Below are 17,709 nucleotides of genomic sequence, written 5' to 3'. Positions count from 1 at the left end.
GTTGTGTTTAGTCCCACATCCCCTCTTTTTGTCTGTAACTCTAAGTTCCTCATCCTCCAGTACCTGTCCAACTCCCTTTTAAAATTTTTTATGGAACCAGCTTCCACCATCTTTTCAGGTTGAGAGTTCCAGATCCTGACAACTCTCTGAGTGAAATCATTTCTCCTCATCTCCCCTCTAGATCTTTACCCAACTGTTTTGAACCTATAACCTCTGGTTAATGACCCACTCTCCAGAGGGAACAGCCTTTCTCTATTTACTCGATCAAAACCTCTCATCATCTTGAAAAACTCTATTCAGTCACCTCTTCACCTTCTCTGTTCCAAGGAGAACAGTCCTACCTTTTCCAACCTCTCCTCATAACTGAAGTTCCTCATCCCTGATAACATCCTGGTTAAACCTCCTCTGTACCCTTTCTAAGACCTTTACATCTTTCCTGAAGTGTGGTGCCCAGAATTATCCACAATTCTCCCGCGGAGGTCTAACCAGTGATTTATAAAGTTCTAGCATGATCTCTCTGCTTTTATATTCTATCCCTCTCCTTCGAATAACTCATATGCTTTTTTAACTGCCCTGCCACCTTTATAGACTTGTGTCTCTGGACACCAAGGTCTCTCTGTTCATTGACAGTTTTTAAAATTGTATGATTTATAATTTCCTGTCTTTCCAGATTACTCCTCCCAAAGTGCAGCATTTCACACTTCACCACATTGAACTCCATCTGCCATGTTTCTGCTCATTTCACCATCCTGCCTGTCATCCTGAAGCCTAGAACTTCTGAATACTGGTGAGAGTAATGGTTCCTCTGGGGTGTGCAGCCAGAACCAAGTCCACGGCACAACAGCTGGCTCAGCTGTACAGGGACCAGGAGGAAGATTGGGAAATCAACAGTGATAGGGGATTCTATAGTTCGGGGAACAAGCAGGTGTTTCTGCGGCTGCAGACCTGAATCCAGGGTGGTATGGCCCCAGCGTAAAGGATCCTCTGAGCAGCTGCAGGACACTCCGAGGGGAAAAGGTGAACAGCTATGGTCATGGTCCATATTGGTACCAACGGTCTAGGTAGAAAGAGGGAAGAGGACTTACAGGCAGATTTTAGGGAGCCAGGAAGGAAACTAGCAAGTAGAACCTCAGAGTTAGTCATATCTGGATTACTGCCAGTACCACATGCTAGTGAGTATAGAAATATGAGGATAGAATAGATGAATGTGTGGCTGGAGAGATGGTGCAGGAGGGAGGGCGTTAGATTCCTAGAACATTGGGACTCTGGGAGAGATGGGGCATGGGCAGGCCAGATGGGTTGCACCTGAACAGAGCTGGGACTGATGTCTTGTGGGGCGGTTTGCTGGTGCTATTGGGAAGGGGGATGGGAACCAGGAGCCAACGTTAGAAAGGAGAAACAAGGTGCACAAAGAATTGGGAGAGACAGATAACAATGGAGTAAGAAATAGTAAGTTAGCAGCGGGGTCAGAGCAAGAGGGGATGCAATAAGGTCTAAATTGGGTTTACTGTGCATGTATGTGAATGCGCAGAGTATGGTAAATGAGGTTAGTGAGCTGAAAGTGCAGGTAGCCACGTGGGAGTATGATTTTGCAATGATGATGGAGACCTGGCTCAAGAAAGGGCAGAACTGTGTACTAAATATTTCTGGATAAAAGTTGTTCAGGAAAAATAGGGAAGGAAAGCAAGGAGGAGGGGTGGCAATATTGATTAGGGAGAATACTACAGTGCTGGAGAGAGAGGATGTCCAAGATTGGATTGCTCTACAGAGTGCCAGCATGACTCAATGTGCTGAACGGCCTTCTTTTGTGCCATAATGACTCTGACTCTAGAGGGGTCACTATTGGTTAGAGCTAAGAAACAATCAAGGGACCATTACACTATGGTATTCTATAGACCTCCAACTAGTGGGAAAGACATAGAGGAACAAAATTGCAAGGAAAATACAGAAAGGTGCAAAAACTATAGAGTAGCTATAAGGGGGACTTCAATTATCCTAATAGAGTAGAGGGGAAAGAATTCCTAAAGTGTATTCAGGAGAACTTTCTACATCAGTATGTTTCCGGTCCAATGAGCAAGCAGGTATTGCTGGATCTGCTTCTAGGGAATGAGGTGGGACAAGTGGATTAAGTGTCAGTAAGGGAACATTTAAGGAACAGTGATCATAGTATCATAAGGTTAAGGTTGGCTATGGAAAAGAACAAAAAGCAACAGAGAGTAAAAATAATTAATTGGGACAGTGCCCAATCAAAGATTGGCAGGCAAAACTGTAATTGAACAATGGGCTGCCTTTAAAAAGAAGATGGTTCAGGTATAATCCCTAGGAGAGGAAAAGGTAGGATAAACAAAGCCAGAGCTCCCTGGATGATGAAAGAGATAGAGAGCAAGATGAAGCAGAAAAAAGGTGCATATGACAGATGTCAGGTTGATAATACAAGTGAAAACCAGGCTGAATATAAGAAGGTCAGAGGGGAAGTGAAAAAATAGAGAAGCAAAGAGAAAGTATGAGAAGAGACTGGCAGCTAACATAAAAGGGAATCCAAAAGTCTTCTATAGCTATATAAATAGTAAGAGGGTGGTAGTGTGGCCAATTAGGGAGCAACAGCGAGATTTATGCATAGAGGCAGAGGCAAGGCTAAGATACTAAATGAGTATTGTGCATCTGTCTTTACCAAGGAAGATGCTGCCCAAGTCATAGTGAGAAAGGAGGTAGTTGAGACACTGGATGGGCTAACAATTGATAAAAAGGAGGTATTAGAAAGCTGTCTATACTTGATAAGTCACCAGGACTGGATCAGATGCATCTGAGGATACTGTGGGAAGTAAGGGTGGAATTTGTGAAGGCACCGGCCATAATCTTTCAATCCTCCATAGGTACAGGTGTGGGGCCTCCATTTTTGGGATATCTCTCATTTTAGTGCTACTACTAATAGGTAGACACACTCAATCTAACACCTGAGCCTACTGAGCAACAGGAATCCAGGGCACAGCTCACAACTGATCAGCCATCTGGTTCATGGGACTCGCAGGGTAGATCGCTTACTGGAGGCTGAGATCCTTGCCGCTTGACTGAAGGTAAGTAATCACCTAACAGAGAGGATGGTGCACAATGGCAGGCTAATGGCTGGTGTTCTGTGCTTTTAACCGCTTATACTTCCGCAGTACCTCTGACGTACTTGAGGGTCTCTAACCATTGGATGTTGCCAAGATGTGACAAGGTTTCCGTCCTGATTGTGTGGAGAGAGTCCCTACAGGGAGGCCATGTCCGGCAGGCAGAGACTCTGTGTGTGTGGATTTCTCAATAGTTCTGTTCAAGACTCGTAAACATGGTTTTTACCCACGTCCCACACCTAGCAACTAACTGCCTTCAGTCCAATTGGCCTTTCTTTGTGACTCAATGCAGGGTGGATGATTTTGTCTCTAACACCATACTGTTCAGATACTCTCCTATATAACTTCCCCCAATCTGGCTTCTTTCCGCTGTGTACAAAGCAGTTTTCCTCTATTTACTACAATTGCAATCAAGCATTTCAGAGAGTTTCTTCAAATTTTGCTATGGACTAAAGCTCCCTTCTACACTGTCCCATCAAACACTCACAGGACAGGTACAGCATGGGTTAGATACAGAGTAAAGCTCCCTCTACACTGTCCCATCAAACACTCCCAGGACAGGTACAGCATGGGTTAGATACAGAGTAAAGCTCCCTCTACACTGTCCCATCAAACACTCACAGGACAGGTACAGCATGGGTTAGATACAGAGTAAAGCTCCCTCTACACTGTCCCCATCAAACACTCCCAGGACAGGTACAACACGGGGGTTAGATACAGAGTAAAGCTCCCTCTACACTGTCCCATCAAACACTCCCGGGACAAGTACAGCATAGGAAGATACATATACACAGAAGCAGACTTTTCAACCCTTTGATTCTGTTCTGCCATTTAATGAGGTCATGGCTGATTTGTATCTATCCGCCTTGGTTCTGTAATCCTTTGTACCTTTACGAAATAAAAATCTATCCTTGTCAGTTTTGAAATTCCCAATTGACCCCTAACCTCAACAGAGTTTTGATGGAGGGAGTTTCAGATTTCCACTACCCTTTGTGAGAAGAAGTGCTTCTCGATTTCACCACTTAACAGGCGAGCTGTACCTATACATTGTGCCCCAGCCACTTGATCTAGACTCTCCCAACAGAAGACATAGTTTCTCTCTATCTATCCTCTCAACTCCTTTTAGCATCTTGAACACCCCTTAATCTTCGACACTCAAGAGAAACAAGTCTCATTAATGCAACCTACCCTTCCATCTATACTATGTACTGTGCTACCGAACTTAGCGTGGTCAGAAAATTCAGCTTTATTTATTTTTTATTTATTTAGAGATACAGCACTGAAACAGGCCCTTCGGCCCACTGAGTCTGTGCTGACCATCAACCACCCATTTATACTAACCCTACACTAATCCCATATTCCTACCACATTCCCACCTTCCCCTATCTCTACTAGGGGCAATTTATAATAGCCAATTTACCTATCAACCTGCAAGTCTTTGGCTGTGGGAGGAAACCGGAGCACCCGGAGGAAACCCACGCAGTCACAGGAAGAACTTGCAAACTCTGCACAGGCAGTACCCGGAATTGAACCCGGGTCGCTGGAGCTGTGAGGCTGCATTCCTGCATATGGTTCTGTATTCCTTTATCCAAGTTATTTATAAATGTAGTGAAAAGCTGTGGCCTTAGTACAGATTCCTGGGAGAAGCCACTTTGCACATCCGGTCAATTACAGTACATATCCATTATCATACTTCCTAACCAATTCCAAACCATGTCAATAGGATGTCTCCAATTCCATACGCTCCAATTTTTGTTAACAGTCTTGTATGTGAAACCTTCAGAAATGTCTTCTGGAAGCCCATATAAAAAATATTCACACTCACTTGACTATCATGTTAGGTACCTCCTCAAAGAAATTCAATGAGGTTCGTTAGACATGACTTACCCTTTACAAATCCATGTAGAGTCGTTCTGATCAGTTTATATTTATCCAAATGCTCAGTCACTCTGCCCCTAATAACAGAATATACCTCAGCCTAACTCCACAAGAGTTATTCTATCACTGTGCAATATAATTATTTTCTTCCTATCTCTCCCTCCTTCACCTGTCCACATAGTCCTCCGGCGTCTTGGTTTTAGTGATGTTCTCAGCGTGACGCACAAGCCATGAAATCTCATCACGGGAAAACGACAGAGCCATGAAAACAAAGAGCATCTGGATGGAAGAGAATGGAAAAGAAGCTGCTGAAATTCGCAAGAGCTGCAAGCAATTCACCAGCACATCTGGAAGAATGGAAAGATTAAAATCTTTTTATGTTTCCTGACAGACTGCAGTCAGTTAAGTCCAGAAATCAGACTGAAGTTACACTTACTCATGGGCACCCCAGGTGGGAAAATGTCATGAATTACTGAGCCACACAAACCAGCAAGATCGCATAACAGTACTGTGTTCTGTTCCGAGTTAGCTAATCTAGCCAGCGGTGCTACAATTAAATGCAATGCCCCTTGGCTAGGAAGGGTGGGGGAGGAGGGAGTGTTATAGGATTACTTCTATTTCTTTTGTAAAATATGTTTTAAGGGCTGATAGTTGAATTATGGACACTGATTCATCTGGAAACTTAAAGAGATTGCTGAACGTTATGTTCTTTTTAAAAGAAGTCACCAGAAGGTTCCTAGATTTGACTTGTAAACAGGTCTTACTGGAAGGCACTTGTCAGTGGATAATCACCCAGCAGCGGTTGTTTTTGACTTGGGGAGATGTATACAAAGAAGTGACAGGTCAATATTTATAGATGTCAAGAGGCTTGACTTCTGAACTGTTTTTAGTTTCAGTTTGATCTGTTACAACCGATAGGTGGTTTTTGCCTACCAGAAGAAGAGTTCAGCTCTCTCTCTTGAAAAACAAATCCTGCATACAGTGTGTCAGTTTCCTTTTTCCAACTGTATTTGAAGAAACCTTGCGTATCAAATGTGTGGTAACTGAAACCTTGTTGCTGCATTTCTGCTGTAAGCCCTGTTTGCTACATCTCTTGGAAAGCCTACCCAAACTGATCTTCAATGTTGCCTGGAAAGAACTTTTCTCGGAAGATCCCAGTGACAGCCACCTATACACATTTGGGACGCCAAACCAAAACCAAGAACATCTTTCCATATCTTCTTTTCAGCCTAAGTGTTTTTTCCCTTCTGTTTTCTTTGTAACAGCTATAAACAAAAATCTCTTCAATTTTCCCGGTTAATGGTTGTGTATGGATGTGTGTGCGTGTGTATGAGGGCTAGGATAAATAAGTGGCTTTAATATTTCTATTTGTGTGTTTTACTTCATTATTGGTTAGGACTTGGTTTAAAATAAACTGATAATTTTGTTGTTAGTTAAAGAAACTTGGTTGATGTGTTTTATTTGGGGAAAAATAGAATATATGATTGATCGTATCGGTAAGTGGGAAAAGATAAATATATGTTGTGACCTGTGGAGAAGTGGGACTAAAGTAAACAGTGCCGTCCTCCCACCTCAGTTGTAACAGGAGAAACAACCAGGGCTGCTTGCTCTGAAGAACTAGTCGTTGATCCCTGCTGGACCACCAAATGAGGACAGGATCAGGCTCAACTGCAGTGTTGCTGTCGTCAAATAATCTGTTGATCGTTATTGCTTAAGCTCACTGATGAATAACGGTGAGTTTCTGGAGGGCTGCCAGTGCCCACATGACAATACCCAAGTACTGAAACCCACTACAAGAGCTGCTTGTATCACTGTACCCGCTGTCACTGAAGGCAGAATAACACACACAGTGTGACATACACAGGAGAGCGGGGTCGGTGGCAGAGATGGGGGGGGGACATAAACTTCAGTCGGTACCCATTCAGCCGGAAGTCCAACGTGAAGTCGCTTCCACATTTTATGTGCACCGGAATCATGGAGGGAAAGCTTCTCACGACAACACGGCAAGAGATCAATTGAGGTAGCTCAAACTGCAATCAACTCAAAATTTTACAACGCTTTTAGAATTTTCTGAACGGCGCCTGGAAACCATGGGGCTTCAGAGCTCTGCCTGCTTAAAGAAGATGGCATGGGGAAGAGAGTTCAATGCTGCCTCTGCCAGCCAGCCACCCAGAGAGCCAACGTGCAGTGGAAGGGAGGGTGGGGAACAAAGGTCATCACTGCACAATGGCAGAGGGGGGGGGGGGGGTGAAGGTGGCAGCACCAACCACAGGGGGAGTGGGGGAACTGTACGAAGGTGGCAGCACTAACTCGGGGTTGCGTGAAGGTGGCAGTACCATGTTGCAAGGATCACAGAGGGGCAGTGCCACTTGGTCCCAAGGGACAAGCCAGGGAAAGGTCCTGAGGGAGGTTGGCGGGACAGAACACACAGTCTAGGAGAGTGCCCACCTTCCATGGGCCTGATCTACCCAGTCCTTGTGGCCCCCTCGAGGAGGAGGAGCAGTGCAAAGGGAGGAAGGTCCATGCACAGCAGGAACGCCAGGAGCAGCAAGAGGGCCAGACTCCAGGTGGGCACACTGGAGAAGGGCGCAGAGGGGCACGCCAACAGTCTCCTGTTCAAAGAAGGGCCAATCCCCGGGAGAGAGTCTGCCATACATGGCCCAACTATCTCTAGATGTCTGAGTGGCAGTGTCAGAACAGACTGAGGCTCTCCAGGGAGGCTGTCACTGATTTATGCGCCATGCTGTAGGAAGAGCTGAGACCCATGGGGTTTAATGGACACCCAATGTCAGTGGTCCTGAAGATCACCGTGGTTCTCAACTTCTCTGCTTCCGGATCTTTCCAGAGATCCGTTGGGGAATATGTGGGATCTCAAAGGCTGCAGCCCATTGGTGCATCAAGGAGGCAACCAATGCAATGGCCGGTGACTATGTGCCCTACTGCACTGGACGTTCTGGTGGAGAGGTCCATGGGCTTTGGGGCCATCGCTGGATTTCCCTGGGTGCAAGGTATGATTGACTGCATGCATGTGGCATTCAAGGCTCGCATGGAGCAGCCAGCAGCCTTCATCAATGGAAAAGGCTTCCACTCGCTCAATGTTCAACTGGTCTGTGACGAAAATGGATCCTTCAGGTATGTGATGGTTTCTTGGGAAGCAGCCACAACGCCCACATATTCCGGCAGTCCCAGGTGCCAGAGCTGTTCCGGCTCCCCCCCCCCCCCCACCCCTCCCGGCATGCACCTTCAGGAATGGATTCTCGAGGACAAGAGCTACCCATTGAAGACATGGCTACTGACACCACTGAGGAACCCTCGCACTGCAGCAGAGGAAAGTTACAATACCTGCCACAGCTCCACCCGAGCGACTGTCAAGCAGGCCACTGGGCTGCCTAAGATGAGATTCAGGTGCCTGGATCGATCTGGCGGAACCCTTGAATGTGCTCCAGTGAAAGTCTCGCGTATTGTGATGGTCTGCTGTGTTCTGCATTGAAGAGGGGGGAGGCCTTGGATCATGGGGACATCATCGATCGCCACTCCTCGTCCGACGAGGAGGATGTGGAGGAGGCAGCTGAGCAGGTGGCTCAGGATGAGGAACCCCTTGCACCATAGGCAAGGGGAAATGAGAGACACATGAGGGAGATGCGGGATGATCGCATATGTATCTGTTCCTTCATGGACAGAGTGGATAGTCAGAAGCTTTTTCCCAGGGTGGAAGAGTCAGTTACTAGGGGACATAGGTTTAAGGTGCGAGGGGCAAAGTTTAGAGGGGATGAGCGAGGCAAGTTTTTTTACACAGAGTGAGTGCCTGGAACTTGCTGCTGGGGGAGGTGGTGGAAGCAGATACGATAGCGACGTTTAAGAGGCATCTTGACAAATATATGAATAGGATGGGAATAGAGGGATACGGTCCCCGGAAGTGCAGAAGGTTTTAGTTTAGACAGGCATCAAGATCGGCGCAGGCTTGGAGGGCCGAATGGCCTGTTCCTGTGCTGTACTGTTCTTTGTTACTCTGATGCCCTTTCACCTTTCTGCAGACATGATCATCTTGCATTCCATCGCCTGGCGTCCAGGTTCACAGTGCACACTGACAAAGCAGAGGAGCTGAATAGACGTGACCTACTCCAACACTAACAGCCCATTGAGGACCAAGGCTGTAAATGGCATCTAACAAGGCAACTAGAATGGAAAAGGATGGCCAACAATAGTGCCTGTAACATTTTTTGAATGGCGCAACATAATTAAGCCTTAACATGCACAAAGTCTAAACACGCGTGAACCCCAAGTGCATCTAGGTGTTCTTCTTAACACCCCTGCACTTGCAGCTGAGGTGGAGGCAGGCTGCTGATTGGGCTGCGCCGTGGCTTGGGATGACCTTGGTGGTCGTCCTCTGGATGCCTGAGGCCTGGAGAGCCCTAGCATGCCGAGGGGCTCCTGCCATCCTCTATCGTCACAGCTACTGGAGCTGGGGTCACTGGCAGAGGGGCCACTGACCACACTCGGAGTGCCCTGAGAGAAGTGCTGAGATGCAGCAGTCAGCCGCTCCTCCTCTCTTGCAAGGCACAGTTGTACCTCCCTGCTGACCTGAGGAAGGACGAGGACCTGGTGGAGACTCTAGATGCCTCGTCCCCCTCGCCTCGCCACTGCTGCACTGAGATCATGGACAAGGCTATGGCATGTAGGTCTGTGCACATCTCTGGCATCCACTGAGTGGTTTGCTGGATCTGGCTCTCCAGGAGGGTTGCCAAACTCTTGATGGAGTAAGCCGTGCGCGCACAGGCCTGTGACATGGCAGCACTCATGGCCTGGATGGACCCCTCCATCGTCTGTATGTGGGTGCGCGTGGCCTCTGGCAGCTCTTCCAATGTTCCCTTAGCTCTCGCTGTATCTCCAGCCGGTGCCCTGTTGCTGATGACTCCAAAGGCACGTCATCAGCCTGGGGCTCAGCATGGGCCTGGCCTCCTACAGTCCTCTGTCAGTGGCCTGGGCTGTCACAGCCTCCATCAGCTGCTTGGCCATGGTTCTGCTGTGTTCACCAGGTTGTGACCCTGAATCTAATCGCAAAATCATACCCAGCAACATGAGAGTATGTGCACTGGCGGAAGGTGCGGGAGAATGATGTGGACGGTGCACCCTCTGAGGATTCCTCCTCCTCCTCAGAAATGGCTGGCTGGCCTCCGCTCTCTGTAGCGGTATATCCTTTGGGATTAGTGGGACCTGCATGAGAGAAAACAAACATTTATGGGTTCAGGGCTTCCCAACTGGGCCTGATGTGGAGCACCATGTGTCCAGTGGTGGAGACATGAGCATTGTCCCTCATGTGTGGGTCAGATGCACCCTTGCGGCTCTGCACTCATTCACCCATTCTCCTGTGATGACACTCCTATCTCGCCATCAGCAATTGCTCGACCACCCTGACAGCTCGTTAGGCCCAGGGCCTCCACCTCCGCTGGGGTTATGTTACGCAGGTTTGGGAGGCCTCCACTGGTCTTGGCCATCTCTTTATTGTTGAGTGCCCATTTCCCCTTCAAACAGAAGGAGGAAGACTGCTACTTGCCCCACAAAGACAAGAACAGCATTTATCCCGGTGGCAGCCCTTTGGTCAATGACGGGGGTTCACAAGTGCCTCCTCCATACATCCGCTCTCGAGAGACCTTGTGGGGATCAGCAGAGACAGACCGGCTCGAGCCAACAGGCAGCCTGATAGGATCTGCTGCTGCCTGACTCCTTTGTCACCGGCTGGGTGGTCACTCCCTCCCCATCTAGTGCACCCTCTCGCGTTGGCACATGCATGCCCCAAGGAGGAAACCGGTATGGAAAACTCACCTTGGCGAAGTGATGGAGGTCAGTGAACCATTTGCAGCATTGCACCGATGTTCGGGGGCGGTGGGGGTGGGGGTGGTTACCCCACACCTGCTAGCCTCCTCTGCAATCTCCATCCAGGATTACTTGGTCAGTGGGCGGGGGGAGCACGGTATCATCTTCCTGAACAGTGCAAAGAGGACCTCATGGGTTGCCTATACAGCCTGGAGCAGCACCTGCAGGGAGGCAGCGCTGAGGCTAGGGCCACCCAGTGTGATCTCTTTGTCATACATGCAGCAGGATCTTGATTCGCTTTTTTGGAGTCTCTGTAATACTGGCCAGGAGGAGGGGTCTCTGTAATGATGGTCAGGAGGAGGGGTCTCTGTAATGATGGTCAGGAGGAGGGGTCTCTGTAATGATGGTCAGGAGGAGGGATCTCCGAATGATGGTCAGGAGGAGGGGTCTCTGTAATGGCGGCACAGTGGTGCAGTGGTTAGCACTGCAGCCTCACAGCTCCAGGGACCCGGGTTCGATTCTGGGCACTGCCTGTGTGGAGTTTGCAAGTTCTCCCTGTGTCTGCGTGGGTTTTCTCCGGGTGCTCCGGTTTCCTCCCACAAGCCAAAAGACTTGCAGGTTGGTAGGTAAATTGGCCATTATAAATTGACACTAGTATAGGTAGGTGGTAGGGAAATATAGGGACAGATGGGGATGTTTGGTAGGAATATGGGATTAGTGTAGGATTAGTATAAATGGGTGGTTGATGGTCGGCACAGACTCGGTGGGCCGAAGGGCCTGTTTCAGTGCTGTATCTCTAATCTAAAAGATCAGGAGGTGGGGTCTCTGTAATGATGGTCAGGAGGAGGGGTCTCTGTAATGATGGTCATGTGGAGGGGTCTGTAATGATGGTCAGGAGGAGTGGTCTCTGTAATGATGGTCAGGAGGAGGGGTCTCTGTAATGATGGTCAGGAGGAGGGGTCTCTGTAATGATGGTCATGAGGGGTACTCTGTGGTGATGGTCAGGAGGAGGGGTCTCTGTAATGAAGATCAGGAGGAGGGGTCTCTGTGATGATGGGCAGGAGGAGGGGTCTGTGTAATGATGGTCAGCAAGATTGGTCTGTGAAATGATGATCAGGAGGAGGGGTCTCTGTAACGATAATCAGGAGGAGGGGTCTCTGTAATGATGTTCAGGAGGAGGGGTCTGTGTAATGATGGTCAGGAGGAGGTGTCTCTGTATAGATGATCAGGAGGAGGGGTCTCTGTGATGATGGGCAGGAGGAGGGTCTCTGTGTGATGATCAGGAGGAGGGGTCTCTGTATTTAAGGTCAGGAGGAGGGGTCTCTAATGATGGTCAGGAGGAAGGGTCTCTGTAATGATGGTCAGGAGGAGGGGTCTCTGTGATGATGGGCAGGAGGAGGGGTCTGTGTAATGATGGTCAGGAAGATTGGTCTGTGAAATGATGATCAGGAGGAGGGGTCTCTGTAACGATAATCAGGAGGAGGGGTCTCTGTAATGATGTTCAGGAGGAGGGGTCTGTGTAATGATGGTCAGGAGGAGGTGTCTCTGTATAGATGATCAGGAGGAGGGGTCTCTGTGATGATGGGCAGGAGGAGGGTCTCTGTGTGATGATCAGGAGGAGGGGTCTCTGTATTTAAGGTCAGGAGGAGGGGTCTCTAATGATGGTCAGGAGGAAGGGTCTCTGTAATGATGGTCAGGAGGAGGGGTCTGTGTAATGATGGTCAGGAGGAGGGGTCTGTGTAATGATGGCCAGGAGGAGGGGTCTCTGTATAGATGATCAGGAGGAGGGGTCTCTGTGATGATGGGCAGGAGGAGGGGTCTCTGTAATGAAGATCAGGAGGTGGGGTCTCTGTAATGATGGTCAGGAGGAGGGGTCTCTGTAATGATGGTCATGTGGAGGGGTCTGTAATGATGGTCAGGAGGAGTGGTCTCTGTAATGATGGTCAGGAGGAGGGGTCTCTGTAATGATGGTCATGAGGGGTACTCTGTGGTGATGGTCAGGAGGAGGGGTCTCTGTAATGAAGATCAGGAGGAGGGGTCTCTGTGATGATGGGCAGGAGGAGGGGTCTGTGTAATGATGGTCAGGAAGATTGGTCTGTGAAATGATGATCAGGAGGAGGGGTCTCTGTAATGATGTTCAGGAGGAGGGGTCTCTGTAATGATGTTCAGGAGGAGGGGTCTGTGTAATGATGGTCAGGAGGAGGTGTCTCTGTATAGATGATCAGGAGGAGGGGTCTCTGTGATGATGGGCAGGAGGAGGGTCTCTGTGTGATGATCAGGAGGAGGGGTCTCTGTATTTAAGGTCAGGAGGAGGGGTCTCTAATGATGGTCAGGAGGAAGGGTCTCTGTAATGATGGTCAGGAGGAGGGGTCTGTGTAATGATGGTCAGGAGGAGGGGTCTGTGTAATGATGGCCAGGAGGAGGGGTCTCTGTATAGATGATCAGGAGGAGGGGTCTCTGTGATGATGGGCAGGAGGAGGGTCTCTGTGTGATGATCAGGAGGAGGGGTCTCTGTATTTAAGGTCAGGAGGAGGGGTCTCTAATGATGGTCAGGAGGAAGGGTCTCTGTAATGATGGCCAGGAGGAGGGGTCTGTGTAATGATGGCCAGGAGGAGGGGTCTCTGTAATGAGGGTCAGGAGGAGGGGTCTCTGTGATGATGGTCAGGAGGAGGGGTCTCTGTGATGATGGTCAGGAGGATGGGTCTGTGAAATGATGATCAGGAGGAGGGGTCTCTGTAATGATGATCAGGAGGAGGGGTCTCTGTAATGATGCTCAGGAGGAGGGGTCTCTGTGATGATGGGCAGGAGGAGGGGTCTCTGTGTGATGATCAGGAGGAGGGGTCTCTGTAATGATGGTCAGGAGGAGGGGTCTCTGTAATGATGGTCAGGATTAAGGGTCTCTGTAATGATGATCAGTAGGAGGGGTCTCTGTAATGATGGCCAGGAGGAGGTGTCTCCGTAATGATGATGAGGAGGAGGGGTCTCTGCAATGATGATCAGGAGGAGGGGTCTCTGTAATGATGGTCAGGAGGAGGGGTTTCTGTAATGATGGTCAAGAGGAGGGGTCTCTGTAATGATGATCAGGGGGAGGGGTCTCTGTAATGATGATCAGGGGGAGGGGTCTCTGTAATGATGGTCAGGGGGAGGGGTTTCTGTAATGATGGTCAGGAGGAGGGGTCTCTGTAATGATGGTCAGGAGGAGGGGTCTCTGTGATGATGGTCAGGAGGAGGGGTCTCTGTGATGATGGTCAGGAGGAGGGGTCTCTGTGATGATGGTCAGGGGGAGGGGTCTCTGTAATGATGATCAGGGGGAGGTGTCTCTGTAATGATGATCAGGGGGAGGGGTCTCTGTAATGATGATCAGGGGGAGCGGTCTCTGTAATGATGGTCAGGAGGAGGGGTCTCTGTAATGATGGTCAGGAGGAGGGGTTTCTGTAATGATGGTCAAGAGGAGGGGTCTCTGTAATGATGATCAGGGGGAGGGGTCTCTGTAATGATGATCAGGGGGAGGGGTCTCTGTAATGATGGTCAGGGGGAGGGGTTTCTGTAATGATGGTCAGGAGGAGGGGTCTCTGTAATGATGGTCAGGAGGAGGGGTCTCTGTGATGATGGTCAGGAGGAGGGGTCTCTGTGATGATGGTCAGGAGGAGGGGTCTCTGTGATGATGGTCAGGGGGAGGGGTCTCTGTAATGATGATCAGGGGGAGGGGTCTCTGTAATGATGATCAGGGGGAGGGGTCTCTGTAATGATGGTCAGGGGGAGCGGTCTCTGTAATGATGGTCAGGAGGAGTGGTCTCTGTAATGATGGCCAGGAGGAGGGGTCTCTGTGATGATGGCCAGGAGGAGGGGTCTCTGTGATGATGGGCAGGAGGAGGGGTCTCTGTAATGATGATCAGGGGGAGTGGTCTCTGTAATGATGGTCAGGAGGAGGGGTCTCTGTAATGATGGTCAGGAGGAGTGGTGTCTGTAATGATGGCCAGGAGGAGGGGTCTCTGTAATGATGATCAGGGGGAGTGGTCTCTGTAATGATGGTCAGGAGGAGGGGTCTCTGTAATGATGGTCAGGAGGAGTGGTGTCTGTAATGATGGCCAGGAGGAGGGGTCTCTGTAATGATGATCAGGGGGAGTGGTCTCTGTAATGATGGTCAGGAGGAGGGGTCTCTGTAATGATGGTCAGGAGGAGTGGTGTCTGCTATCACACAAGGGATCATTAAATCTTCCGCCAGCACCTGCCTTTGCATCATTTGACATCGTCATTGCCACCTCGTTGCCCATCTCCTATTGTTAATTGCTCGGGCCTCACGCCTCCGCTCAGTTATTGGCCAACAAGCACATGAACATGATTGGCCGGCCGCTTGGCTCTCGTGTGTAAGTGGCACCCGCTTCCAGTGCTGCCACCGGGACCTGCAGCTTCCAAACAAAATTCCACCCACAGTCTCTAAACTGCATGCAGTTTCTATATTTCTTACTGTCATTTAATTGATGAATTCTAGAGAAGAGAGAAATGCCATCAGACACAGCATCATATTGGTGAGCAATCGGAGTCATGACCAGGTAGTTCAGGAAGTGATGCCAAGTTTATGAGAGTGAGGGCTGAGGAGATTGGGGAAGATAAAAACCGAAGCCCAATTTACAATATACACCAATCTGCCTTTCCGTCTTGTTTGATAACAAGAGCTCCTTATATAATGACCTTTGAAATTTAAGCAAGCTTATATATAACCAGTAAGTGCTGGAAATACTCAGCAGATCTGGCATCATGGGTTGAGAGAGAAACAGTTAACATTTCAGGTCTGTGATCTTTCATCAGAACTGGCAAAGGTTAGAAATGTAATAGGCTTTGAGCAAGTGAAAAGGGAGAAGGGGGGAAGAACAAAAGGGAAGGTGTGAGATCGGATGGAGGGCAGGAGAGATTAAATGACAGATATCATGGAACAAAGGTAAAGGGAGTGCTAATAGTTGTGTTAAAGAACAAAGAGACCTGAAATATTAACTCTGCTTCTCTCTCCACAGATGCTGCCAGACGTTTTTTTTATTCGTGTGTGGGATGTGGGCATCGCTGGCTGGGCCAGCATTTATTGCCCATTCCCTAAATGCCCTCAACATTTCAGATCCATTTCAGAGGGCAGTTCAGAGTCAACCACATTACTGTGGGTCTGGAGTCACATGTAGGCCAGACCAGGTAAGGACAGCAGATTTCCTTCCCTAAAGGGTATTAGTGAACCAGATGGGTTTTTACAACAATTGACGATCGTTTTATGCTCATCGTAATACTAGCTTTGTAATTCCAGAACCTGCTGAGTATTTCCAGTACTTTCTGTTTTGATTTCAGATTTCCAGCATCCGCAGTATTTTGCTTTTATTTAAGCAAGCTTTTGATACCTTTGGACCCAGCAGGCCAGGCTCCTCCGCTAGGATGATGCTCAGTTCCTTCACTGCACTTCTCAGGAAGAGGCGTTTCTCTCTGTGCATGGTGCCACTAAACACAGGACACAAGTCAGTGCGCACAGTTCTGCCACTTACGCACAGACAAGCGCACACAGTCCCTCCCTCAGATCTATCTACTCCACCTTTACAAATACATGTCAAAGCTGATGGATTTCGGCTCTGAGTGACACCAGTTAATCAAACTGGCAGCTTCACCCACAACTCCGCCTTTTGACATTCAGACCATTTCCTCACTTTAACACAAATAAGTGAAAAATCCACCTGAAAACTGATCCCAGAATTCATTTTCTGAGACAATCAGCAGATAATGTACCAGTTTAATCCTGTCTCTTAGAGCACAGACATCGTCAGAGTGCAGGACCTGTCTATCTAAGAGCGCAGACACTCTCTCTCTCTCTCTCTTGCTCACTCATTGTCTCACAGACATTGTAATTCTTTCAGAGATTGTCTATCTCAGACAAGGCCCAATTTTAACTCTGTGTATGTTGGTGGGACTTGAGTGACTGTCTCTCATTCTCTCTCTCTCAGCGCCAGTCCAGGATATGAGACTTGATTACCTGTTCAAAGTGGCTTGTTCTTTGCATTCTTTAACATCTGCAATACGCTTGCTGTATCTGTAAAAGCAGAGGTCAAAATTACATCATCAACCTTGAGCACAATTCCGCAACAAAGAACAATAAAAGGAAAAGAAAGGTCAGTGCTGGGAATGAAGGATCCAGACACTGTCAAACACTCCCAAGGCAGGTACAGCATGGGGTTGACTGCTGTTTAATTGGAGTGTTGACTGCTGATTGCAGCAACGAGTCTCAGCTGAGAGTACTGGTGGCAGTTGGAGGTTGCAGAGGTGGAGAGAGGAGCGACACTGAGCAGAGGAAAGCTTCAACAACTATCATCATTAAAGAGAAGAAAGAGACTTTTTGTTGGAAACAAGGCTTTTCTGGAGGTGGGTGCTGAACACCAATAATTTGCTTTGCTTTGGACTGTTGGGGGAGGAACAACAAGGGGTGGGGCTGCCAATTCAGCAGGAATCTGTGCTGCTGCAACAAGCACACAGGGAAGCTCCCTCCCCACTTGCCCAGCCTGGGTCAGCTGACCCTGCCCGGCTAAACAGACGGAAGGGGATAGATAGTGCCTGGGCAGCTTCAGCTGACCCAGGTGAAGACACGTCCCCCAACCAGAAGACCAAGTGTGCTGGCAAAGACTGTTTTAAGTGTGCTATGTGCACCACCTCCGGAAAGCAAGTCATCCCCTCTCCTCTATACCCTCAGCCTCTCCCCGAACCTGTTGTTTGTTTTTTTTTTACAGATATTCAATATCTTCTGTGAATCTTTTGTTGTTCAGTTTGCAAGCCTACAATTTAGCTCTCAGACCCATGGCAGGCCCTTCATCACCGGTGGCGGGGCCCTCTACTACCGATGCAGCTGCAGCCTCTGTGGCTGCCCACGTGGCCCCGTCACCCT

The 17,709-nt window shown here is 48.7% G+C and overlaps 1 protein-coding gene across 1 annotated transcript in view; it reads right to left on the bottom strand.

The window, feature by feature from the left end:
- LOC137358581 (nck-associated protein 1-like) overlaps positions 1-17,709 on the bottom strand; it is a 266,820-nt gene that overhangs the window by 88,979 nt on the left and 160,132 nt on the right. The window contains exons 10-12 of the mRNA XM_068024578.1: positions 16,807-16,863; positions 16,184-16,280; positions 5,158-5,267 (exon numbers count right to left, since the gene is read on the bottom strand). Of these exons, the coding sequence (XP_067880679.1) occupies positions 5,158-5,267; positions 16,184-16,280; positions 16,807-16,863 (264 nt within the window). The remainder of the gene's footprint in view (positions 1-5,157; positions 5,268-16,183; positions 16,281-16,806; positions 16,864-17,709) is intronic.

This window comes from Heterodontus francisci, chromosome X (assembly GCF_036365525.1).
Source record: "Heterodontus francisci isolate sHetFra1 chromosome X, sHetFra1.hap1, whole genome shotgun sequence".
In the NCBI taxonomy this organism is placed as follows: Eukaryota; Metazoa; Chordata; class Chondrichthyes; order Heterodontiformes; family Heterodontidae; genus Heterodontus; species Heterodontus francisci.
The sequence above is the reverse complement of the archived record's forward strand: the minus strand, read 5'-3'. Positions and strand labels throughout refer to the sequence as shown.